This window comes from Tursiops truncatus, chromosome 13 (genome assembly GCF_011762595.2).
Source record: "Tursiops truncatus isolate mTurTru1 chromosome 13, mTurTru1.mat.Y, whole genome shotgun sequence".
NCBI lineage: Eukaryota > Metazoa > Chordata > Mammalia > Artiodactyla > Delphinidae > Tursiops > Tursiops truncatus.
Genome location: NC_047046.1, coordinates 25,873,730 through 25,897,610, shown reverse-complemented (window position 1 = coordinate 25,897,610; position 23,881 = coordinate 25,873,730). Strand labels below are relative to the sequence as shown.

General features: G+C 55.7%; 1 protein-coding gene across 11 annotated transcripts in view; it reads left to right on the top strand.

Annotated features, from left to right (window-relative positions):
* PI4KA (phosphatidylinositol 4-kinase alpha) overlaps positions 1-23,881 on the top strand; it is a 95,008-nt gene that overhangs the window by 58,804 nt on the left and 12,323 nt on the right. For 9 of the 11 annotated variants that reach the window (XR_012325276.1, XM_073790397.1, XM_033837374.2 and 6 more), the window contains 18 exons: positions 3,831-3,939; positions 4,267-4,403; positions 4,577-4,710; positions 6,976-7,058; positions 10,601-10,671; positions 10,747-10,871; positions 11,926-12,007; positions 12,160-12,243; positions 12,340-12,429; positions 12,919-13,038; positions 14,659-14,751; positions 15,185-15,341; positions 15,570-15,697; positions 20,684-20,842; positions 21,104-21,255; positions 22,441-22,548; positions 22,682-22,845; positions 23,752-23,871. Coding sequence is in view for 10 of the 11 variants with exons in the window: in XM_073790397.1 (XP_073646498.1) it covers positions 3,831-3,939; positions 4,267-4,403; positions 4,577-4,710; positions 6,976-7,058; positions 10,601-10,671; positions 10,747-10,871; positions 11,926-12,007; positions 12,160-12,243; positions 12,340-12,429; positions 12,919-13,038; positions 14,659-14,751; positions 15,185-15,341; positions 15,570-15,697; positions 20,684-20,842; positions 21,104-21,255; positions 22,441-22,548; positions 22,682-22,845; positions 23,752-23,871 (2,116 nt within the window). In the remaining variant the exon portion in view is untranslated. The remainder of the gene's footprint in view (positions 1-3,830; positions 3,940-4,266; positions 4,404-4,576; positions 4,711-6,975; positions 7,059-10,600; positions 10,672-10,746; positions 10,872-11,925; positions 12,008-12,159; positions 12,244-12,339; positions 12,430-12,918; positions 13,039-14,658; positions 14,752-15,184; positions 15,342-15,569; positions 15,698-20,683; positions 20,843-21,103; positions 21,256-22,440; positions 22,549-22,681; positions 22,846-23,751; positions 23,872-23,881) is intronic. The other 2 variants (XM_033837372.2, XM_033837376.2) reach the window with 1 other exon arrangement.

Sequence of the window (23,881 nt, the reverse complement as noted above, 5' to 3'; positions counted from 1 at the left end):
CAGTGGACATGGTAGGTGCCAGTCTTCCTGCAGCCGTGAGGGATGAGGGTACAACTCGCTGCAGGTGTACGTTTTCTCCTTGTGTCTGTCAGTCGGCTCCCACTGCTGTCAGGAGGGACTAGAGCTCTCCCACTGAAGTGTTTCTGGCTGGGGTTACAAATAGTCTCACCAGGTGTATAGGGTCTAGGTGAGGGTGCTGTCAGAAAGCTCTTACTGAAGGCCTGAGGGGCGCTCTTTCTATATAAGTAAACAAGGCACGTTTTTAACAGATACTGTGGGATGAGCCATCTGTCTCCCATTCCTCCCTCTGTCACGTCAGTTTGGCTGCTAGACGGCTTTGTCCTTCTCTTCCTTCCTGGTTGTGAATTGCATCCTGGGAAATGAGCTATTATTCGATGCTTCTGTGTGTCCAGGACAGTGACAGCAGGTGTTTATACTGCTGCTCAGTCATGCAGGATCCCAGCATCCCTTCTAATCACCTCAGAAAGAGGAGAGTGTCTTGTCAGGTTTGTCATGTGTGTGACCATCTGGTACGTTTTTGAGGACCAGAATGTCTGCTTCCCCTCCAGGCCAGGTAAGAATCACTGGCTCCTGTTAGGTAAATATTGGGACTTGTTAGGCCTGAAGATGGTGTGCTGGCAATGGCGGTGACTCTCAGCGGAGCCTCTTCTGGGTGCCGGTGCTGGACCAGGGGCTTTGGTGACTCAGCTCCCCGCGCAGAGCATTGTGCGTTTCGGGGGTGCTGAGCCTGCCTGAGTGTGCCAGTGACTAGATTAGACCCTGGTTAGTGGAGCCCTTCCCTGTGTCCAGGGCTCTGCCCGTTTGGCCTGGAGTGCCAGCACCATTGTCCCTGCCCCAGTCCCCACCTCGGCTCTTCCCTGCAGCACTCTTAACACAGTCAGCTTGCACAGTCCTCTAATCACGACATTTTGGAGAGGGAAAGTCACATGGTTTCTGACTTAAAACTGTCTGTTGTCTTTTCCTGTTCCCTTCCCTCCCCCCAGCCCGTAGCCGAGGCTGCCACACACGTTGCCTGCACTCAGGACACAGTGTCTAATGTGTGTGGCTGCCGGCGGAACCGGGCCCAGGTTCTGGGTAGAATTGGGTGTGGGTATTGATGGCAAGACACTGAAAAAGTGAGAAAAGAAGAGGTCTTCTTGCTAGGCTACACTTGAAAGTATCCTTCTTAGGTTAAAATAAGCTTTAAGGGCTTCCCTGGTGGCGCAGTGGTTGAGAGTCCGCCTGCTGATGCAGGGGACATGGGTTCGTGCCCTGGTCCGGGAAGATCCCACATGCCACGGAGCGGCTGGGCCCGTGAGCCATGGCCGCTGAGCTTGCGCTTCCGGAGCCTGTGCTCCGCAACGGGAGAGGCCACAACAGTGAGAGGCCCGCATACCGCACAAAAAAAAAAAAAAAAAATAAGCTTTAAAAAACCCAACTTGAATAAACAAGAGTTCAGGAAAAGGAATCTGAGACCAGATAGGGAGGCAGAGGTTGAAAACATTCGTGTCTTTTTGCTCCTGTATTCAGATAGTACGTGTGGAAGCTTCTTGTACTTCTTCCTATTCCTGTATTACACGATGAAAAGCCCAAAACACTTTGCATTATGCTCTCATCAGAGGAAGCAGAAGGTATCTCATAATATATCTCATTTTATGTGGTAAAAAATTAGGTACCTGAAAGGTAAATCTTCCTGTTGTTTTGCCATTTAGTATCACAAGAGTTAAAGAAGATACTTTAAAATTATCACTAGGTTGTGTTTAAATCCAGATTACTATCTTTGAAGAGAAGCAGTATTTTTTAAAGGGAAATCATTCAAAAGTTTGTTTTTATGGGCATTTCCTATGGCGCCTTCTCAGGCTGGCTGCGTGGAGCGGGGCTGGGCTTTGTGGTCCCTCGTCCCTCCTGGCTGCTGTCTCCCGGCCCAGACGGAGAGGGGGTAATGGAGCTGTGGACAGTCTTCAGGTTGAAATAACTTCAGGCTCACAAACGAGTTGAAAGCACAGCACAGAGAACACCCACCCTGTACCCGCGTCTCCAGACTCGCCAGGTCTCTCTACGTACGTGTGTGTGCGCGTGTATGACACACGTCATTTTTCTGAACCATTTGTGATGCCCCAGAACTAGGGTGCCCGCCCACAGCCCCCAGCACCATTCCCAGTTCAGGTCCTTAACCTAGCGCAGTCCCTCCTCCCCGGTTGGCTGACAGTCCCACTAGTGTAACTGACAGAATGTTATCATAGGCAGCTTAACAAAACCTCTTACCCTTTCTAAGATGGTGTAGAGAGCGTTTGAATGTAGTTGGATAGGGAAGCAAACCAGTTACCCATCTCTAACCACCTCAAATAAGAATTCATAATCGGCAGAAACGTTAGAAACCTACTCACCTCTGTGCTGCTGAGAACTGACTTTGCTGGGGCAGAATCGGCCAAAGTCACCAGCAGGCTTCAGTGTGACCTTTGGTGCCGGACTGCTGTCGTGTTTTCCAAAGTAAATACATCCCAGATCAAACACCGCTCAACTAGCTTTGTCAGCACAAAGCCCTCGTTGTGTCTTTGGTCACCGCCGAGTGGCTTGTGACTCCCAGTGTTTGGAGGCCTGACCGTCTCTGTGTGGATGAGCTTACAGGAGCAGCCAGGACACTCTGCGGCCCAGGGCTTGGTTGCGTCGGGGGCGGCGGCTCTGATGCTCCCCTGGACATGGGAGGGCCCCTCTCATGTCTTCTAGCTCCGAGTTCTTCCTCTAAGTGATCGCAGCTCCCGACCTCATCCTGGGCTCTGGGGTGACGTGCCTGCTAGGCAAGGTGTCCCCACCCTCCTGTGAGCTGTCCCTCCGTGGACAGTGGAGGGGAGGGTGCAGGTAGAGACTCAGAGCACAAGGAGACCCTGGCCCGGACCTGTCTGCCATCTGCAGGACATGCAGCCCCGCTTTGCTGTCTGTTGTGGGATAGCCAGGGCCGTACTGTGGTGCTTCCCATGCTCACATCCACTCAGGTGTTTGCAGGGGGCCGTGGCACCGTGATCATTTCTATTTTTAGTTTGTGGTGGTTTTTTGGGGGGTTTTTTTGGTCACGCTGCACTATTTACAGGATCTTAGTTCCCTGACCAGGAATCGAACCTGGGCCCTGGCAGGAGGCAAACCCTGGCCAGCACCTAGCCCATACTTGGCACTTACAGATCATAAGCATTTGGACCGCTGAGCACCCCTCGCTGCAGGTTGGTTAGCGCTGTGTGGGGGCTCGACCTCTGCTGGGGACTCTGGAGGGTCCACCTGTCCACCAGGTGTTGTGCACACGTAACCGTTTTCCATACCCAAGGCGCCTTCCCCTGCCACGCACTGGGTGAGACACCATGGGGACAGGGACGCAGGAACTCCAGCCTCACCCCTGCCCCCGAGCACTCTGCTTTTACCTGCCTCACACCCTGCGGTTCTGCCCAAGGTCACTGCCCCGCCCGCCATGGTTCCGGCCCTTGGGCCTGGTGCTCCTGTGGCCAGGCGGCTGCTCCCTGTTTCCTGCCTGTCTGTGAACACCAAGCGCCCCATCCCTGGGTCCCCAGGAACTCTGGGATGCTGCTTGCCTGCCTCCCGACGAGGCCAAAGGGCTTTTCCCTCCCAGTGCAGAGCCCGCCCCGCATACAAGAGGCTCAGGAGCATTTCTGGGCGAGCTCTCTGAGGGCTGCTGGTTACTGTGCCCTGTGCCTTCTCCTGCCCAGTCTGACTGACCTGTTCTCTGAGAAGAAGCCTGGAGAATGGATCTCGAGCTTACGCCTGTAGGTGTCAGGTTCATATGCAGGTAACCACCTTCTCTCCCTCTCTCCTCGGCCCATCAGCTCACCCGGCGGTTGCTGCCCATCAAAGAAGCGAAGCCGCGGTTGCAGAAGCTTTTCCGGGATTTCTGGCTCTATTCTGTGCTGATGGGATTTGCCGTGGAGGGGTCAGGTAGGGGACGTTTGCTGCCCCAGGGAGGACAGTGCAGAGTAAGGACCAAGATGCGAAAGGGCCCGACTAATGGTGCCTGTGCCCACGCACAAGACAGGCCCAGTGCGGCTGCCGCCTCCTCAGGGAACACTTCCCGAAGTCGTTTAGGGTTCTGGGAACACCACATACCTTAGGGAAACCTGCTCCCATTAGGAAACACACTCGTTTCTATGCCACATTTTTGGGACAGTGGCTCAACCAGAGGACCCACGACTCCAGAAGCTCAGCGTGGGCCCCGCCAGAGCTCTTCTCGAGCCAGGAGGCACCTCAGCCCATGCTCTCTTGCAGGACTCTGGCCAGAAGAGTGGTACGAGGGCGTCTGTGAAATAGCCACCAAGTCCCCCCTGCTCACCTTTCCCAGCAAAGAGCCCCTGCGGTCTGTCCTTCAGTACAACTCAGCCATGAAGAACGACACAGTCACCCCCGTAAGGATGCCTGCCTGCCAAAGACGGGTGGTACCGGGCAGGGTTTCGGGAAGCCCTCTGGGACAGTGAGGGCCAGTCTTGCATGTCTGGTTCACGGGCACGGCCCCGGGGTTTGCATCTGGGGGAGCAGCCACGCCCTCCCGTGCCCAAGCAGTCCTGGCATTTGTCCCTAGGCCGAGCTGAGCGAGCTCCGTAGCACCATCATCAACCTGCTGGACCCGGCCCCCGAGGTGTCCGCCCTCATCAACAAGCTGGACTTCGCCATGTCCACCTACCTTCTGTCCGTTTACCGGCTGGAATACATGAGGTACGTGAGCTTCGCCACCCGTACCCCCGATTGAGCTGGTCTTACGCTTGTGTTCCTTCCAGGCTTGGGCTTTTCTCAGTTCCTCCTAACAAGTAAGCTGTCTTAGAAAAACCACCCCCAACCCCTTCTGCTCTTCTCCTGTGCTTGTCCTTCCTGATCACTGGATGCCACGTGTAGTAACACACCAGGGGTCTGACGCTGGTGCCACCTCCCCAAGGGAACAGGTTCTGAGCTGTCACCAGAGCTGCCACAAACTCAGTGCACTTGATGGGTTGGAGCCTCTGCCGGGAACCAGCCCTCTCTGAGACGCTCTAGGGCACCCCCCAGGCTGGTTCCAGGACCACATTGGAGCACAGACAGCAAACGGGAAGTGGGGGGCTGCTCCAAACAGTCCTCTGGGGCACCTGACACTCAGGACGCCTCTGCAACCACAGGGAGCTGACAGCTAGAAGCACTAACATGGATGGAGCACCGGCGCCACAGGCGCTGCACGAGCTCCATGCGCTGACAGGCCCCCCCCAGCAAGCCCACAAGGTGGGCACTGTACACCCTACTTCACAGGAGGGAACCAGGGCCCAGGCGCTCAAAGAAGCTGCCCAAGGTCACGGTCCCTGATTTGGCCTGAGACCGACATCGTCTCCAGGGCAGTGCCTGCTGCCTCCCTGTAAAGGGAGACTGGAAGCAGCAGCAGGACGTCCAGAGCCCAGCCGCCCACCCTGTGGACCCGCTGTGGGGGGCTGCAGGAGGACATTTGTTTAGGTAACAAGACAGGTGCAGTTAGATACAGAATAAGGTCTTTCTCAAACCACTTAAAACAGAAAGTATTGATTCTTAAAGCGAGGGATGTTTGGACAACGCCACTATTTTATTTAACCTTTATTTGGTGCCGCGAGACCCTCCGGTAGATTGGATCTTGCTTGGAAGCTTGACATATAAACCAGATGGAAGCTGTTTTGGGTGAGTGGGAGTGAGTCCTCCCACCCTCAGTCCTCTCCTCCCGGCAGTCCCAGAGTCCCCGCAGCCAAGGGAGCTTTGAATTTTCTTTTTTCATTACACATTTTTTTTCAGTTGTATAAGTAATAGGAGAACATTATACAAAACCGTGGAAATAGTTGAGGGAAGAAACCCACTCTGCTCACTAGCACCATCCGTAGTGGTTAGTATCGTTCCTTCTGGTCTTTTTTTTTACAAAGAATATATTTTCACAGAAAAACCAAGCCAAACCAAAACAGCAAAAGCCTGGGTCTAATCCTGGCACGTGTAGCTCCAGGAGAGGCCTCTGGGCCCGCTCGGCCTCCAGCACCTGGCGGCAGGGCTGTGGGCTGTGTCCACTCCCCGGTGTGCCCCACGGTGACCCAGGGCTCTCGGGCAGGCTCTCTAGTTGGCGGGTGGTTCTGAGAGCCCAGCACTCGCCCGAAGCTGCCTGCCAGGTCCCCTGGACTCCTGTCAGCACCGAGAAGCAGCCCTGAAGCCCTTAGTCCAGAGCCTGGCTTAGATCCCAGCCACCAGTTATCAGGAGAGCTTTCAGACAACAGCACACATTCTCGCCATGTGCACGAGGGCACTGGAGAGTGTCTGCGCTTGAGCCCCCGGCGCCCGTGGAGCCTTAATCTGAGAGGGTGGGTGCGGACGTCATCCACGCGCACTGCTGAGCTCGCGCCTGGCCGTCTCAGTGGAGCCCCAGATGCCAAGCGCCCTGCACCGGGGCCCTGGTTCAAGCACATGCCTTCCTTTCCTTTCTCTTCCTTTTTTCCTCAAGGGTAGGGATATTGTTTTACTTGTAAAAATGTCCGTGGTGCGTAAAACAGAATAGAGAAGAAAAGCATTGGATGGTAGAAAAGATGCTAAGGGGGAGAAATGCACGTCTCCGTTTGCTGGCCCTGAGTCCAGAGAGGCCCCCTGTTGCCGTCCCTTAGCTTTCCCTTCTAGAAATCAACCACGTGCTCATGCGTGTATCCCACCCGCACACAGCGGGATGTGGGATCATACCTGTTCACACCTGTCCCGCTGCACCTTGCCCTTTCCTCCCAGCCGGAAGTCTCGAATATTCTGTAGCAGCACAGAGAGCTGCCTCTCATTTTGGTGGCTGCCTGATGCGCCGTTGGCTGATGGACATGCAGCCGGTGCCATTAGGACCTTGTGCATGTGACCCTTAAAACCCCTGGCTCGCAGGGGGCGGCTGCCCTCACAGCCTCATCCACCCGGGCAGCATTCCATCTGCTGGGGGATCAGAGCTTCAGACTCACTCTGAGCTGTTCCCTGTAGGGTCCTGCGCTCGACAGATCCTGACCGCTTCCAGGTAATGTTCTGCTACTTTGAGGATAAAGCTATTCAGAAAGACAAGTCTGGTAAGTTGACTCCTGCGGGCTTCTCGTAATGAACTGAGATTTAATAGTGTAAAAAAGAATACTGCATCCTGTTTTCTGTCTGTGTCAAGAAAATAGTTTCATGAGGCTATGTACTACATTGGAAAGATCAGTATAAAACATTTGACTCTAAAACATATACATCTTTCTGGCTCTGCCTCTGCTGCCAGGGGCCCGAGAGTAGAAGCACTGATGCTCAGATGTGCTCCAGCCCCCAGGTTTCAGTCCCAGACACCGTCCTCTGCTGAGGGACCCTGGGCTCCTCGGACGGTCTGGATGGACCTGGGGCATCTTGTGGCCAGGGAGCAGTAGTGCTTCTCAGGCGTCTGAGGCAGGCTGAGAGGACTGAGAATCAGGCTGCAGGGGCTCCCAACTAACAGATTATCAGAATTCGAGCATGGATACAGTATTTCTATTATCTTGCTTAAAAGAAAGGCAAATATACTAGGACGTATATATCCAAATACATTAGGAGATTACATATATATTATGTATGATTATATATACGATATCATGATTTTGTTTCTCCCGCTAAAGTGTTCGTGAAGTAGGGACGTGTAGTTGTTTTTCTCATGCAATCAAGAAAGACGGAGCAGCAAGAAAGAGCCGCATGGTCCAGGGAGAGGCGGGGCACATGTGTAAGGTCACACCTTGTCTCAGAGTGACCAGGTAGGAAGGGCGCCCAACAGGTGATGGGCAGAGACGTCCCACGAGCAGCCTGTTAGAGGCACTCGTTAGTGGAGAGCAGAGAGCTCGCTGGGGGGCATCCCTCTTCTTGCCATGGGGGCTCCACACCTCAGCAGGCCTGCTGCCCACAAGGAGACCCCACTCGCTACCACACGTTTCCAGCAGGCCAGGACCTGTGGGCCACATCTGATTTAAGACTGCATCCTTCTTTTCCGGGAAAGTTTCAGGATACAAAAGTCTGTGTGAAACATGAGGACTGACAAGTCCCAGGATGCAGTGTCCTCAGACCCTGGGCTCACAGGGCCTTGGCGTGACCAGTCCCAACAGGACGATACTCCCAGGGAGACAGAAACAGAATTAACCTCTCTAGGGTATCAAAATGTGCCCATCACCAAAACCCTACTGAGGTGAACCTAAGATAAGAATAGGAATTAAAACATGAAGAGATATTAAAATTGAGGCAGCAAAGAAAAAAAATTAAATGCATAGTACTGGCACTGTTTACCAGTTTTAGTATAAGGACACGATAAATTGTAGCATCATTGTGTTGGTCTATGTGCTGATTTATAAGGTATTTAAAAATTGAAGAGACTGAAATATTAGACCTGTGCTTTAATTAAATGCTTAGAAGAATATGATGGAGTTTATAAATGTGTTTAAATATTTGATGAAATTTAGTATGCTCAATCCACAAATTTTTTAATGTGTCTCATGTAATAATGCATTTATTCAGTAAATGGTATTAGCAATCATTTCAAGTATTCTCAGAATAAAAGTTTTTAAGAAACTAAACTAGTTCCTAAAATGTTAGGAAGAAATTATTCATGAAGTTATGTTATAGAATCTTTTTAAACAAATGTTGTTTTTATTGATTGATTGCAAAAAGAATTAGCTTTTCAGATTCAATGAACGGTGTTTTACTATTCTTAAAGTCATTTTTTTGAATCATGCTTTCTGAAATTTCCTGGAGTCAGTGGACACATACCTGCAGATATTCCCCAGTCTGAACAGATTATTCAATGGATTTACTCTTTTTTACACATTCTTCTAATTTACTCTCCAAGTGCCCTTGGATGGATGATTTTTTTTTTTTTTTTTTTTACAAGCATCCTTGATTTGCTAGATCCACAAGGTCTGGTTGATTAACAGTGTTGGAAAATGTTTTGAGGAATGCTGAGTAATGATTCTAAGGTTAATAAATTTGGCATTGATACAGTTAGTGGTGAGGAGTCTTAGGACTTCCCTGGTGGCGCAGTGGATAGGACTCCGAGCTCCCAGGGGGGAGGGGTTCGATGCAGGGGGCCCAGGTTCGACCCCTGGTCAAGGAACTAGATCCTGCATGCATGCCGCAACTAAGAGTTTGCATGGCGCAACTAAGGAGCCTGCCTGCTGCAACTAAGGAGCCTGTGAGCCACAACTAAGGAGCCCAACTGCTGCAACTAAGACCCGGCGCAACCAAATAAATAAATAAAAATGAATAAATTAAAAAAAAAAAAAGTAGTGAGGAGTCCTTCCCACGCCAGCACCATCAGCACACTGACGACTTGAGCAGCTTGTTCTTGCTAATGGAGAACTAATTCCCAGGTGTCTCGGGTACCATTTTTTTCTTCTGTTGAAAAATCAGTCCTTGGAGAAATCTTTTGAGAAATCACCTCAGGGACTGTGAGGTGCTGCTCCATGTGACCCTGCACAGCAGTCCAGAGGTTGGTTTGACTCCTGTGGGGCTGACGAGGAAGGACAGTGGGGGGCCCGGAAGCCCCCTCCACTGGCAGCACAGGGATGGCCACCAACCGTCCTAGCTACACAAGGTGTGTCGTGGAGGAAACGTTGGTGTTTTCTCGCAGTTCTCTCGCCAACACTGTGGTTCTCCCGCTGTTGTTTTTAAAACTCTGCTCTACCCCATCAGCACTGACCACACCCAGTGCCCAGATCTTGGTGTCAGAACACTGTTCTCCAGTAGAAGGAACCCGGGCTCCGTGGAGGAATGGTGACTCTGGGGAGAGCTGGGGCAGGGAGAGTATAGGCTGAGCCCAGGGCACCTTGCAGGGCCAGAAAGTAAGGTCATGCCGAAACGAGGAGAAAGAGAGAAGGAGAAGGTGGGGAGGTGTGTTGCAGGGCCCAGGAGCCGACCAGAGGGAGCAGCCACACAAATGATGAGCATTCGTGAGTCCCTACTGACTAGACGGTTGAATAAATAAAACACGGGGAGGGACACGCCTTCAGGTGGAATTCCAGTTGCTAAAAGGAGAAAGAATGCGGAAGATAGAAAATGTCGACAAGAACCAGAGGGACAGCTGCCGCAGAACACACTGATAGATGGTTTCCAGGAGAAGTGGAGGGCTCTGCGCAGCTTGACGTGTACAGGTTCTCGGGAGCCGCTGCCCCCCACTCCCTGCCCCAGAGTGAGGGCTGGACCTGGGGACTCGCATCTGAGGGTAGAGGGAGCATTCAGGGCCAGCCCACCAGTGACGGGGGCACCGACTTCACCCTACCCCCATAAGATGCGACCAGGAGGGCATTTCATCTAAAATCCCACGAGCTTGGTCCAGGCATGAGCGATCATCACACACACCTTGATTGAGGGACACCCTACAAGATGCCTGTGCCCTTCAGAAGTGGGGAGGACAGAAAGACTGGAAAGCCTAAGGAATCAGCACAGACTACTGGGCTCAGAGCCGTGCTGAGCGGATGCCAAGGGGTGCCCTGGACTGGGTCCCGGGACAGAAAGGGGGCCATGGGGGAAATGCAAGTAAAGCTGAGAGTTTGGGGGACAGTGTTGTATCAGCGACAGATGAGATGGTGGTCCCCTCTGCTGATGCCCTGCCCTCCTGTTGCAGGGATGATGCAGTGCGTGATCGCCGTTGCCGACAAGGTGTTTGATGCCTTCCTGAACATGATGGCAGATAAAGTAAGCCTTGTTGGAGCGCCAGTGCACGCCTGCCAGGGCCGTGCGGGGCCTGCAACCTGTCTCTTCTGAATCCAGGCCAAGACCAAGGAGAACGAGGAGGAGCTGGAGCGCCATGCGCAGTTCTTGCTGGTGAACTTCAACCACATCCACAAGCGCATCCGGAGAGTGGCCGACAAGTACCTGTCCGGGCTGGTGGACAAGTGAGCTCGGTTTCCTTCTGGTGCTGTGCATGTGTTCACGTGTGTGCACATGTGTGTGGATGTTTGTGTGCACACGTCTAGATTTGGGATGCAGGGAAGGGTCGACCTTGCATCATCAGTACAGAGAAAAGTGGACTCAGAGTCACAGCTCTCAAAGGGCGGGGCAGCCCCCACAGGATGTTGGCAAGTGAGGAGTCAGTGGTCTAACCCTCCCCTGTTCAGAGTGGTCGGTGCTACTTAGAGCACATCTCCTGACCGGGTGTCGTGTCCCTGTTCTTGGGATCCCACCCTCCCTGCTGCAGAGCTCTGGGCTCACTCTGGGATGCTCACAGCCATCCTAAGTGCCGTCTCCCCGCCCAGGGCCCGGCCAGAGGACCTGGTGGAATTAGTTTCTCCCAGGCCCTCGGGAGGAGGGGAGCTCACTCTGAGCTGGTTCCACCCTGGGCTTTCCTTGCTGTATTGAGAGGCACGGCAGGCTCGTGGAACAGGTCCTCCCAGGTGAGGGCCCTCATGGTGGGCTGCGCCAGCCTCAGTGCACTGCCATGCCAGGCCTGCCTGCAGCTCCCGCAGGCATCCCCGGAGCCTGCAGCAGACACCATGTGCCCATCCAGGTAGGGCCGGAGGGCGTGTCTGAGCCAGGCCACGGAGCCTGCAGCCTGCTTCCCTTGGCCCAGGGCCACCTGCTTTGAGCAGCGGGGGGGTTTCAGTGGTAAACACTGCAGTGCTACACAAGCCACAGTTGTGGAACTGCGGAAACGGCAGGCCAGCTATAAGTTACATGCGAATTTTCTATTGTGTGGAGGGTCGGCACCCCCAGCCCCCCATTGTTCGAGGGTCACCTGTCCTGCCATGTTCCACGTGAGGGTACAGGGGCCTTGGTTGAAAACAGGGAGGATCCCTGTGGGAAGCAGGGAGTGGTCTGGCCAGCGCATAACCAAGATGATGGGGCCCGGGGGGGGGCCGGGGCTGGGCAGCAGGAGGGGTGAGGGGCCTTAAGGAGCACAGCTCCTTGGACAGGTGGCTTCTGGGCCCTGAGAGGTGGCTCTGGGTGCAGATTCCCCCACTTGCTCTGGAGCGGGACGGTGCTGAAGACCATGCTGGACATCCTGCAGACCCTGTCGCTGTCACTGAACGCCGTGAGTACCCCGCCCACCCTTCTGAGCCTAGCTCATGCCACAAGCCGTGAATGGGGGGTTGGGGGGCTCCCATCACAGATGGGAGGGGTGGGGGAAGGGAGGGAGGTGCTGCGCAGGGACCTGCTTTGGAAGAGGGACCTGTGTTCTTTCAGGATATTCACAAGGACCAGCCTTACTACGACATTCCGGACGCCCCCTATCGCATTACCGTTCCCGACACCTGCGAAGCACGAGAGGTGGGCCGGGGGTTCGAACTTCAACACAAGGCTCTGGGGGACATGGTCCAGCCCTGTGTTCACTAAGCTCTGACAGCCCGGCGCACCCTCTTCCAGAGCATCGTCAAGGACTTCGCTGCGCGCTGTGCGATGATCCTGCAGGAGGCCATGAAGTGGGCGCCCACAGTCACCAAGTCTCACCTACAGGTACTTTCTTGAAATCATCAAAAAGCATCCTGGGGAGTTCCTTCCAGCCTTGCAGAGAGCTGTAGCCAGACAGCGTGCTGGAAATACCGACAGCACTGGTGTGAACTAGCAGATCAGGAACACTGGTCCGGGCCCAGGGTAATGGGACACCCTGTGGGGTGAGCATGCTGGTCAGGGGCCAGGAGGGCAGGTGCGGTGGGACTGGGGGGCAGGCCCAGGGGAGCCGACCGCTTATGGTAGGCAGGACTAGGGGTGCATGCAGGCTGGGCGAGAGTGGCATGGCCAGGAGCCTGGCAGGCCAGCAGGAACAGTGGCTGGCTCTGGCTCTGGCTCTGGTCCCAAGGGAGTGGCAGCCCGAGCGGAGCCATCTCTTCAGTGGATCAGGGTGGGCGAAGCCAGCCTTAGAGCCAGGGTTCCCTCCCCCACCTCACACGTGCTGCACAAGGCTTGCTTTTACCTTTAAAATAACACGGCGCTTCCCCGTCTCAGGAATACCTGAACAAACACCAGAACTGGGTGTCGGGGCTGTCGCAGCACACGGGGCTGGCCATGGCCACCGAGAGCATCCTTCAGTTTGCCAGCTACAACAAGCAGAACACCACCCTTGGGGTACGTGTGCCTCTGGGGAGCGGGGTCTCCAGCCGTGGGAGCCCTGCCCCCATATGGGGAGCTTGCGGTGTCTGTGGCAGACCCCAGGCTCGGGGGAGCTGCTCACCGTGTTTCTGACGGAGCTCTAAGGTTGATCCTTTATCAGGATCAGGTCCACGACGGACAAAGTGTCCTGCTGGACACGGTCAGCACGTTTTATGGTCACGCTGGCCTGGCCATCCATTGGACCGAGCTGCACCCCACGTCCTTGGCTTCGTCTCATTCTGCTCGAGGTTCATTTAGGGGCAGCACGTGCGCTGAGGGGTTCCCTCTGAACCAGATCAGAGATTTGCCTCAAAGCTGGTGGTTGGCAGCAGTGGCCTGTCCGGCAGTGGTGCGATTTGGCGTCTCCCAACCCTGGGGCCCAGTGCAGGGCCTCTGCGGTCCGTGGGAGCCCAGGTGGCCACGTGCACCTCTATGCTGCCCGCTCTGGGGTCAGGGGAGGCCAGGCGCCCAGGTGGGAAGGGAGCCGCCCCTTAGGCAGGCTGAGGATGTGGGCAGAGGCCAGCAGGGCTCGGTCCTGGTCCAAGGTGATGTTGCCTAAAAGATTTCGGGATTTTTCCACAGAAAAGTAGATTTAGGTTAGGTTTTTCCCTTTCCTGTTGCTCAGGAGGGAAGGAACCTTTTTATCTTGTGTTTTGATCGCTGGTTGTTGGGAGACCCCCGCCCTAGAGCCCCTGCCCTGCAGAAGGTGCAGCCTGTGGCCTGGCTGACCTCTCCGCCCAGAGGGGAGTGGGCTGGGGGCTGATTTGGGCACAGGAGCGGGGTCAGAGAGATGCAAGGGAGGGTCTGGCAGCTCTCAGTCCCTCAGGACTGTGCTCAGCCTGGCGAGAGGACCCCGTGTCCCCACTTCCTGGGGAGCAGGCCGAGGTCAGGGACAGTGAGTGGCAGAGCCAGTTTCCCACACATGCCTGCTCCAGGCCACTGTCTTCAAAAAATGTAATGCACTCTCAGGTCACTTTTTTAAAAATGAACCAGCTTAAAATTTTTATGAGAAAACCGTGTATTTTTTGTTTGTGGTCCAGTTTTACTGTTTATATCTTTTCCCCTGACCTTCTTTCCCCCCACCCCTACCACCCCAAAATAAAAAGTTGCCCAAAACCGCAGCATCTGAGGGTTGGTTGTCTCCAGTAGTGTCCGTGTATGACGACTGGCTGTGCTGGTGTGTAGGGAACAGAGCTGAAGGGACAGTGTGAGGTGGCCCTGGAGACACTGGGCGGGTCCAGCTGGAGGAGGGGCCTGGAGGGGTGGGCAGACTGGAGAGGCGAGGCCAAGGCAGGGGAAGTGGGGGCCGTGTGAGCCGAGGTCCCTTCCAAGTGTGGGCAGCCACACCAGTGGGGATGAAGTAGCTGGTCATGGAGCAAAGCTGTAGTCCCAGCTTCCTTCCGGAGATGTTTCAGAGTAAAATGTTTAAAACTCTGTTTTCCATGCGACCTGGCAGACCCCAGAGCGTGTTTAGAGGTGTTTCATTTTATTCACTTGCTATTGCTGGAGATTTTAATAACCCGGGTCTGAGCATGACAGCCTCACTGCACTGGGCTTTGGCCACGAGGGTGTGCAGTCACTGTCCCGTCTCTGCAGGCGACTCAGCTCACGGAGCGGCCAGCCTGCGTGAAGAAGGACTACTCCAACTTCATGGCATCCCTCAACCTGCGCAACCGCTACGCAGGCGAGGTAGCCGCCCGCCGGGTCGGGGCCCTCTAGCGTCCTCTCCTTCCTGGTGGGGGCGGGAGGTCTGTCTTGGGGGGAAGGTTTGGTTCTTGGAAGGAGTGGGAGCTCCTCTCTAGTCAAGTCTTGTGAATAAGAGAGCAACACCTTTCTTGGGAAAAAAAGTAATGTCCAACTCAAGAAGCACGTGGCTGATCTTGTTCAGCCCACGTGCAGGCAGCTCTGCTGTAGCTCAGTGTTGGATTCAGACATCAGGGCCGAGTCCCCGCCCTCGGGGACTGTCCAGAATGGTGGGAGCAGCACTTGTTTCTAGAGGAGGAGTTCCGGGGCACCATGCGCGGTGGCGGCAGCACCCAGATGAGCCTGTCACTCCGCGTGGGCAACGAAGCCCCGTGGTCCGGGTGACCAGGCCACATGTGCCTCCGCTGACCTTCCACAGGTGTATGGGATGATCCGCTTCTCAGACGCCACAGGCCAGACGTCTGACCTGAACAAAATGATGGTCCAGGAGCTGAAGGCAGCATTGGGCACGGGTGACCCTCAGCACTACACAGAGGCCATGTTCAAGCTGACGGCCATGCTCATCAGCAGCAAAGGTACCGCCCAGGCCCGGGCCACCTTGCTGTCCCCGGGAGCGAGTCCTGGCCACGCAGAGAGCCTGCGCTCCCCCGGGAGATCCCTGCGGCGTCACGCACAGGACTGGGGTGGGTGGGGCTGTAATTAAAAGGCCAGCGCTGTTCCGGCCGGTGCCAGTTGTCCTGCTGACCCAGGGAGGATGTGGGTCGACCTGTCGGGGCCTCTGAACAGCATGCATTTGGTTCCAGACTGTGACCCGCAGCTCCTCCATCACCTGTGCTGGGGTCCCCTCCAGATGTTCAACGAGCACGGCATGGAGACGGCCCTGGCCTGCTGGGAGTGGCTGCTGGCTGGCAAGAATGGAGTGGAAGTGCCGGTAAGACGCCGGCTGCAGGCGGCTGCGGGGTGAGAGGTGGAGAGACAGTCCTGGCCCCTTGGATGACAAGCGTGGAGACCCCGGGAAAGCCCCTCACCCTACAGGGCCTCATATGTAAGCAAGACTGTGATATTAAAGCCTGCCCACAGGACTGTCACTGGGACCAGAGGGAGTGTGTTAAAGGACCCAGTGGTGCTTGAAGCTGTTATTTTTCTAAAGCTCGGCAGGGGGAGCCATTTCTCCACAAGTAGACACTTGTGTTTATCCACAGTGACCTGCGTCCTACCTGCCGACTCTGGGACAGCAGCCCTCCTGCTGGAGGGGGCCCACGGGGAGGGTCTACACACCCTTTCAGCTGATGGGATGAACAACCTAAGAACAGATTTATTTTTCAAAGATCCCATTAATTTTCACAGTAATGGGATTTGACATGTTTTTTCTGAGTTTCTTAAGATAATGAGATAAGTGGTCAGAAGGAGTGTTCTGTGTTTTTTGCCCCTGAGGGTCAGCTGGATAATTTCCAAGGATGGAACTGGAGTGTTCCAGGCGTGGAGGTGGCCGGCCGTAGTCGTACCTCCTCACGGAGTTTGTGTCCAGCTCACGGTGGCGGGCGTCTGTGGAGGGGCCAAGTCAGTTGTGTGGGGAGCAGAGACACTGGCCCCTGCCCCTCAGGAGGGAAGTCGGTTGGGTCTGGGCTCTCGCCTAGCTGGCTGTGCTGTCTTCAGGGTTCCAGGGCAGGTCCCTGCCTGTGTGTCGAGGGTGATGGCAAGGGGTCTGCGCAGAGTCTTTGTGAGGATGAGCCGACCTGGCCCACCTCACGGCAGCTGTTGTCACTGCAGGGCAGGGGCTCTTCAGTCACAGCTACGTCCCGCTCCGTCAGGACCCGTGCGTGTATTGTCTTCATCTGTGTTCACTGCTGTGTGTGATACACGCCTTGTAACAGTGCTGTCTGTGTTGTCAAATGCTTTTCCTAAGCCTTATGGGTGTATCCAGACCGTTTCCCCGTCCTCACTTACCTGTGTAAGCCTGGGTCTGTAGTTCTCCTCAGCGCTTCCTGGGCTGCAGGTGGAGGGAGTGAACTTGCAGCCTAGTTCACCTTCATCTCGTGCTTTGGCTGTTCTTCCTGGGTCTGTGATCCTAAGTTGCCTTTGGCATGTTACACACATCTATCATCTGTTGGCTTGCATTGTTCCTGGGGAGAAATCCACAAATTATCATCCTTTCTCAGTATGTGCTATTGTTTGTTTGTTTTTCCTTTTAGCTATTCTTAGGGTTTTTTTATCTTTGATTTTTAATAGTTTGACTCTGTTGTGCTTGGGTGTGGTTTTCTGTGTATTTTATGTTGGGATTCCTTGAACTTCCTAAATCTAGAGATGTCAGGTTTTTCATCAGACTTGGAAAGTTTCAGGCCAGTATTTCATTAAATATATTTTTTACCTGGTTCGCCCCTTCTCACTTGGGTTCCAGGGATGCCTGTGGTGCAGATGTTGTGACGATGGCAGTGTCCGAGGGTCGTCAGCATTCTCTTGGGTTGTTTTCATTCTTTCTCTCGCTTTGGTCCATTTTCATTGGCCTCCTTCCAGTTCCCTAGTACTTCCTCCTGCCTTATTCATTCTGTTGTTAAACCTTTTTTTTTTTTTTTTTTTGCGGTATGTGGGCCTCTCACTGTTGTGGCCTCTCCCGTTGCAGAGCACAGGCTCCGGACGCGCAGGCTCAGCGGCCATGGCTCACGGGCCCAGCCGCTTTGCGGCATGTGGGATCTTCCCGGACCAGGGCACGAACCCGTGTCCCCTGCATCGGCAGGCGGACTCTCAACCACTGTGCCAGCAGGGAAGCCCGTTAAACCATTTTTAATGTATTTTATTTCAGATATCATAATCCTCAGATCTAGTATTTCAGTTTCTTTTTTATACTTTGTATTTCTTTTTTATACTTTGTATTTTTTTCCCGAGAATTTCTGTATCTTCACCTTTTCTTTCTATCTTTTCTGGTAAATCTCTAAACATATTTATGATAATTATTTGAAAATCCTTATCTGGTCGGTTAGTTCTAGCATCAGGGTCATCTGTGTTCAAGTTTGTGACTGTGGACCTGACACTGTGTTTAGAAAAACAGTGGAGACTGAGGGGCCCTGCTGCTTTAGCTTCTCCTTGTGTCTGGTGGCTGAAGTGAAGGCCGCACCCCCGAGGGGCTCATCTTGGCAAGAAGGGTGGGTTCTTCCTGCTTTACATCACACCTTCACATCTTCCTTTTTTTTTTTTTTCTCTAGTTGCGGTGAGCAGGGGCTACTCTTCGTTGAAGTGCGCGGGCTTCTCATTGCAGTGGCTTTTCTTGTTGTGGAGCATAGGCTCTAGGCACGCGGGCTTCAGTAGTTGTGGCATGCAGGCTCAGTAGTTGTGGCTCACAGGCTCTAAAGCACAGGCTCAGTAGTTGTGGCACACAGGCTTAGTTGCTCCGCAGTATGTGGGATGTTCCCAGACCAGGGATCAAACCTGTGTCCCCTGCATTGGCAGGTAGATTCTTAACCACTGAGCCACCAGGGAAGTCCCCAAGGAGGGGTTTTTATGCCAAGCAAATTGCTACGTCATTTGGGGTCTGTCAGACTCCAGTCTGTCCCCTCCCTCTGCCATCATCAGTAGCTTGGCTGGCTTGAGGTTTCGGCCTTGGCAGGTCCGTCCACCACTTGTGCCAGACCTAGTGCTGGCCCCGGGCTGTTGGGCTCATCCTTCCCAGGGAAATGTGATCTCTTTCTGGAAAGCAGCTCTTGGCAGCTCTTCACCTGCCCTCCTCAACAGCCCGACAGCTATGTGTGGGTTTGGTGTCACCAAGCTCTTGCTGTTGGCTCAGGGCTGAAGGCTGTCTGTCTCCCTGCTCCTGGCCTCTGCAACGATCTGCTGTCCAGGCCCAGCTATGCTCCACACTCCGAAGTGGGGGCCGTTCCCCTATATTTTTATGTCTTTAGTATCATTGCACCCTGGTTTTTCATTTTTTTTATTATCTGCCAATGTTTGCTGGTTATGGAGCAGTTGGAAGGTATGAGCACAAAGAAGGAAACAAAAATCGTTCGTAGCCCCAACTCAGAGGCGGGTGCTGCTGGAGTCTTTTGCATTTGTGGGGAGATAAAGCCCGAGCAATCTTATTGGTCTCATATAGCACAAGGGTCTGGGCCTTCGTTCCACTGAGACAGGAAAGAATTCTGGTCCCCTGGTTCTGTAACCCGTAGCAAGAGCACAGGCCCAGACTGGCCCCCACCGTCCGGCAGTCTGTAAACGCCCAGACAAAATCCTCATGGCCCTCTCTGCCCCCCGACACTCCACGGCGAGCCTTAGTGAATCCTGTCAGGTCTACCTTCTATCTTTAAAGCATCTTCAGAATCTGACCACCTCCCAGCAGCCCGGCCCAGCCCCTGTCTCTCCCCTGCACTTGGAGACAACCCAGCCCCTGCTTTCCCCCCAGACCCCTCCACCTTCTCTACACAGAGGAACCAGGAAAATGGATCAGATCAGGACCCTCCCACGCCCGGACCTGTCCATGCTGCTTGTGCTCACTCAGAGCAGAGGTGGACGGTGTCTAACCAGCAAGGCCCCTCTGCCCCCTGTTGCCGCCACAGGCACCCTGCAATCCCTGCTGTCCCGGCCCCGGTGGGCTCCTGCTTTAGACTGCGGGTGCCACTCCCTCCCCGGCAGCGCTGTCCTCAAACAGGTTTTCTCCAGGGCTGGTCTGAGCTGTGTCCTCCACCTGGGGTCTCCCCAGCCGCCCTGCCTGAAATGCCGCCACGCCGTCCCCGCTTCCCTTCACAGCTGTTTGCCCCCAGCGGAGAGCGCCGTGCAGTCTGTAGGCTGCTTCTACTCAGCCTGGACCTGAGTTGTGTTTGTTCACACTCATGCCCCGAGCCTGGAAGGCAGGCCCTGGCCAAGGTGGTGACCAGGACGGGGGTACAAATGGTGGGCAGGCAACCTGGTGGGCTGCTCCCTTACCCTCCACCCTGCAACACGTTTGGCTGCAGGGGCGACCGCCGGGAGTCCATCCTTGTGTCGTGGATGGGCTTCTGTCTGCGCTGGACTCTGTCCTCACCTCATGGCCTCCAGATGGCTTCTGTGCCTGCAGGCAGGGAGGAGGGCAGAGGCGAGCATCACCTCCCTGCCTTCTTCCTCAGGGCTGCCCCGACTCCCACTGCTCACTCCTGCTAACGAGTGGGCGAGGGGACCTGAGACTGGCTGCCTGGCGCCCTGAGCAGCCATGGAATGGGAGGAGGGATGGGGTCCCCGTGTCCCCGCAGGGGCTCTGGATGCCCTGGAAGGAGCCGCTGGCTGTTGTCAGGCCACAGAGGCTGCTCCCCTGCGAACCCCTCACCCAGGCTGGTGGGGTCACAGGCTCCACGCGGCCCCCACAGTTCTTCCCTGAGCCTGGTTAGCGGCATAAAGGTGTCGTGTGGGGTCCATGGGGGTGGAGAGGAGGAACTGGGTTCTGGAGCCCGCCACGCCCCTGCCACTGCCAGCCCAGAGGCCCTGAGCAGGCGGCCTCCCCTGCGTGGTTTCCAGGCAGTGCTGTCACAGGTGGGCTGCACCACAAAGCAGGACACCTCCTGGCTATGGTCCAGGAGGGGCTTCTGGTGAAAAAAGGCTGGAAAGTGGGATCATGGGGAGATCTTAGTGATTTTTTTTTTTCATACCTTCCTCGGTTTTCTAAATTTTGTTCAGTGAGCATATATTCCTTTTATGATTAAAAAAACAAAACAGGGGGCTTCCCTGGTGGCGCAGTGGTAGAGAGTCCGCCTGCCGATGCAGGGGACACGGGTTCGTGACCCGGTCCGGGAGGAGGCTGGGCCCGTGAGCCATGGCCGCTGAGCCTGCGCGTCCGGAGCCTGTGCTCTGCAACGGGAGAGGCCACAACAGTGAGAGGCCCACGTACCGCAAAAAAACCCCCAAAAAACCAGCAAGCCTTTTTCTGCGCCCCACGGAGGGGCTAACACCTGCATTCTTGCAGTTCATGCGGGAGATGGCGGGGGCCTGGCAGATGACAGTGGAGCAGAAGTTCGGCCTGTTTTCTGCGGAGATAAAGGAAGCAGACCCCTTGGCTGCGTCGGAAGCCAGTCAGCCCAAACCCTGTGCCCCCGAGGTGACCCCTCACTGCATCTGGATCGATGTACGTGCCCCCGTCTCCCCTGTGCTCCACCCACTCTTCCCCGGGGTCGGGACTCCAGGTTGAAGACTGCCCCACCTCGGGGGTAGCTGGCCCATCTCGCTCCCCACGCCCCGCCGGTCTCGTCCCTTTGCCCCGCAGACCCCACCTGCCCTCCTGTGGGCCTGAGCCCCTCCTTGGCAGGCAGTGGTGGCTCGAGGGTGGGCGGCCACCTGGCCCTGCCAGCAACATGGCCCCACCAGCAGCGTATCCCTTTCCGTCCAGTTCCTGGTGCAGCGGTTCGAGATTGCCAAGTACTGCAGCTCTGACCAGGTGGAGATCTTCTCCAGCCTACTGCAGCGGTCCATGTCTCTGAGCATTGGGGGCACTGCGGGGAGCATGAACCGGCATGTGGCGGCCATCGGGCCCCGCTTCAAGTAAGAGCTCACCTCAGGGCCTGCTCCCCCGGGTTTCCTGTGGTTGGTCACTTGTTCACCAGAAACTGACCGAGTCCCCAGTACATGCAGGGCCCCTGGGAAAGGCATCCGCACATGATGGCCGAGGCCACCATGCCCTCTCGGGGCTGAGGACATGGGGCAGCGTGCTGTCCACAGCAGGGAAGTGTGCAGGAGGTGCTTCATGTGGGGACCCGGCCAGCCAAACACTGGGGGTGAGCAGCAGCAAAAGGATTCTGGTGACACACTGGAGAGGGAAAAACGGCCAGCTGTGTGGCAGAGCCTGGTGTGACAGCTCAGGCCCATTACCCTCTGAGGCCGATTGTGCCAATTGCACACCAAGCCCTGTGCAAAACCAGCAACACCGGGGGGAGGGCACACACCCCAATAGGCAGCATGTGGCCCAGTGGGCCTCAAACCAGGTGTGGTGGTCAGGGGCGCTGTGTACACAGCAGGAGGGCCTGGCCTGGCATGGGGAGGGCGCTTGACTGGGCCTGCAGATACGTGGGGGGTCAGATGGAAGGAGGGTGAGGGGCCCCTGCAGGTGGGCACCACTCCCTCTACCTGTTCCCCTACCTGAGCTCTTGACTCATGTTCCTGAAGCCCACTGGGCACGCCCTCGGGCCGTGCTTCTCAAACCAGTACCCAAGGGCTAGTTTTCTTTTTCCCTAATTTTCAGTCTGTTGTGGACCTATACTTTTACAAATTGCAACGAGAATGGGTTAGTAGGAGAGGATCCATGCTGGACCGTCCCAGCCATGGGAAGTGGCCATGGAGACGAGCAGGAGGGCTGCCCATTCCTGACCAGCGCGTCTGCAGATGCCTGCAGGGCAGCCCTGATCTTGCAGAATCCAAGCAGATTGTTCTTAGAACCTGAGTTCTACCTTCGTAGTCCCCGTAGGTGATGGTACCTCAGGGAGTGGTTTGCAGTTTGTGGGACCAAAGCTTCTGGCCGAGGGGCAGAGTCACACACATGTCGTTTTCCCCCCAACAAAAGTGAAGGTTTAAAAATCCTTTCGTAAGGCATCAGGGTACAGTAATCCGAGACAGGTGACCACCTGCCCGATCCACAGCCCTGGCGGGAGGGCTCTGCCGCCTGCAGGTGGGCCCTGAGCTCAGGGAGAGGTTTGCAGGAGGCGCCACTCGCTGACCGGGGCCCTCTTGCAGGCTGCTGACCCTTGGCCTGACCCTCCTACACGCGGACGTGCTTCCCAATGCGACCATCCGCAACGTGCTCCGCGAGAAGATCTACTCCACTGCCTTCGACTACTTCAGGTGCTGCCCCCACCCCACCCCCAGCCCCCAGGCCTGGGTCACTCGGCCTGCTGGGTGCCGACCCCCGGCTTAGTGGCCCGACTTCTCATTAGGAGGCTGCACGCCCCACCTTGCCGCGCTTCCTAACTCCTAGACCCTGGCACTCACCCTCGTCCCTGGCTGTTTGCAGTTGTCCCCCAAAGTTCCCTACGCAGGGAGAGAAGAGGCTGCGTGAGGACATAAGCATAATGATTAAGTTCTGGACCGCCATGTTCTCAGATAAGAAGTACCTGACCGCCAGCCAGCTCGTTCCCCCAGGTGAGCCCCAGCCTCAGCTGTGCTGCATGGTCACCAGAGGCCCATGCCTGCCCGGTCACCTCTTCTCTGGCCGCTGCTGGGGAGCGGGAAGGAGGGCAGGGTCTCCAAGCAGACAGGCAGACACCCCCCGGTATAACTTCCCAGCGCGGGGCCGTTCTCAGGGGCCCCCTGCATGCCCGACAGTCTGTATTGGACTACAGCCTATGTGCTGGGAGGGATAGGGCACGGTCCATTGTCACCTGGTGGGGCCAGTCTTACCGGCAGGTGACTCCAACATGGGGGGTCGTGGGAACGTCCCCTGATTCCAGGCACTTGCCCTGCAGCAGTTGGGGACCAGGGGCAGTTTTCTGGAAGAGGTGACGTGTGAGCTGCATCTTGGAGCATGGAGGGTGGACGGGGTCAGGGAAAGGCGCTGAAGTGGGAGCCAGCAGCCGCCCCACAGGCGGAAGCCCTGCTCTTGTTTCTCTGAAGCATGTAGCTGGTCACGCGCCCAGGCTGGGGGAGGCGCGTGTCTCTGCAGGCAGACCCACATGGACAGCCTGGCCGCCACGAAAGGGAAAAGCAGGCACAGTGATTGTAAGCAGCTCTTGGCTCCACTCAGAGCAGGGCAGGCAGCCCTGCCATCTGTCCCCACGGGTCCCCGAGTCATCGCCATGTAGGAGGACACTGGGAGGTCAGTGCCATAATTGATCAAGGCGGCTCCTCGATTTGCTTTGCTTTGGGCTCAGGGGAACATAACACACTTTAGAAAACTTCCATCTGCAGTGGTTCATGAGGAACTTTGCAGACGCCTGGTTCGTCCAGGGAAGCCGTCACCGGCCGTCTCCCCCACCTGCTCCCCCACAGCTGCTTTGTCTGTGGTGAAGGTCCAAACACCTCTTTTTAGAATGCTGTGTCTGCCCACAGATAACCAGGACACCCGGAGCAATCTGGACATAGCAGTTGGCTCGCGCCAGCAGGCTACACAGGGCTGGATCAACACCTACCCGCTGTCTAGCGGCATGTCCACCATCTCCAAGAAGTCAGGTCGGTGGGG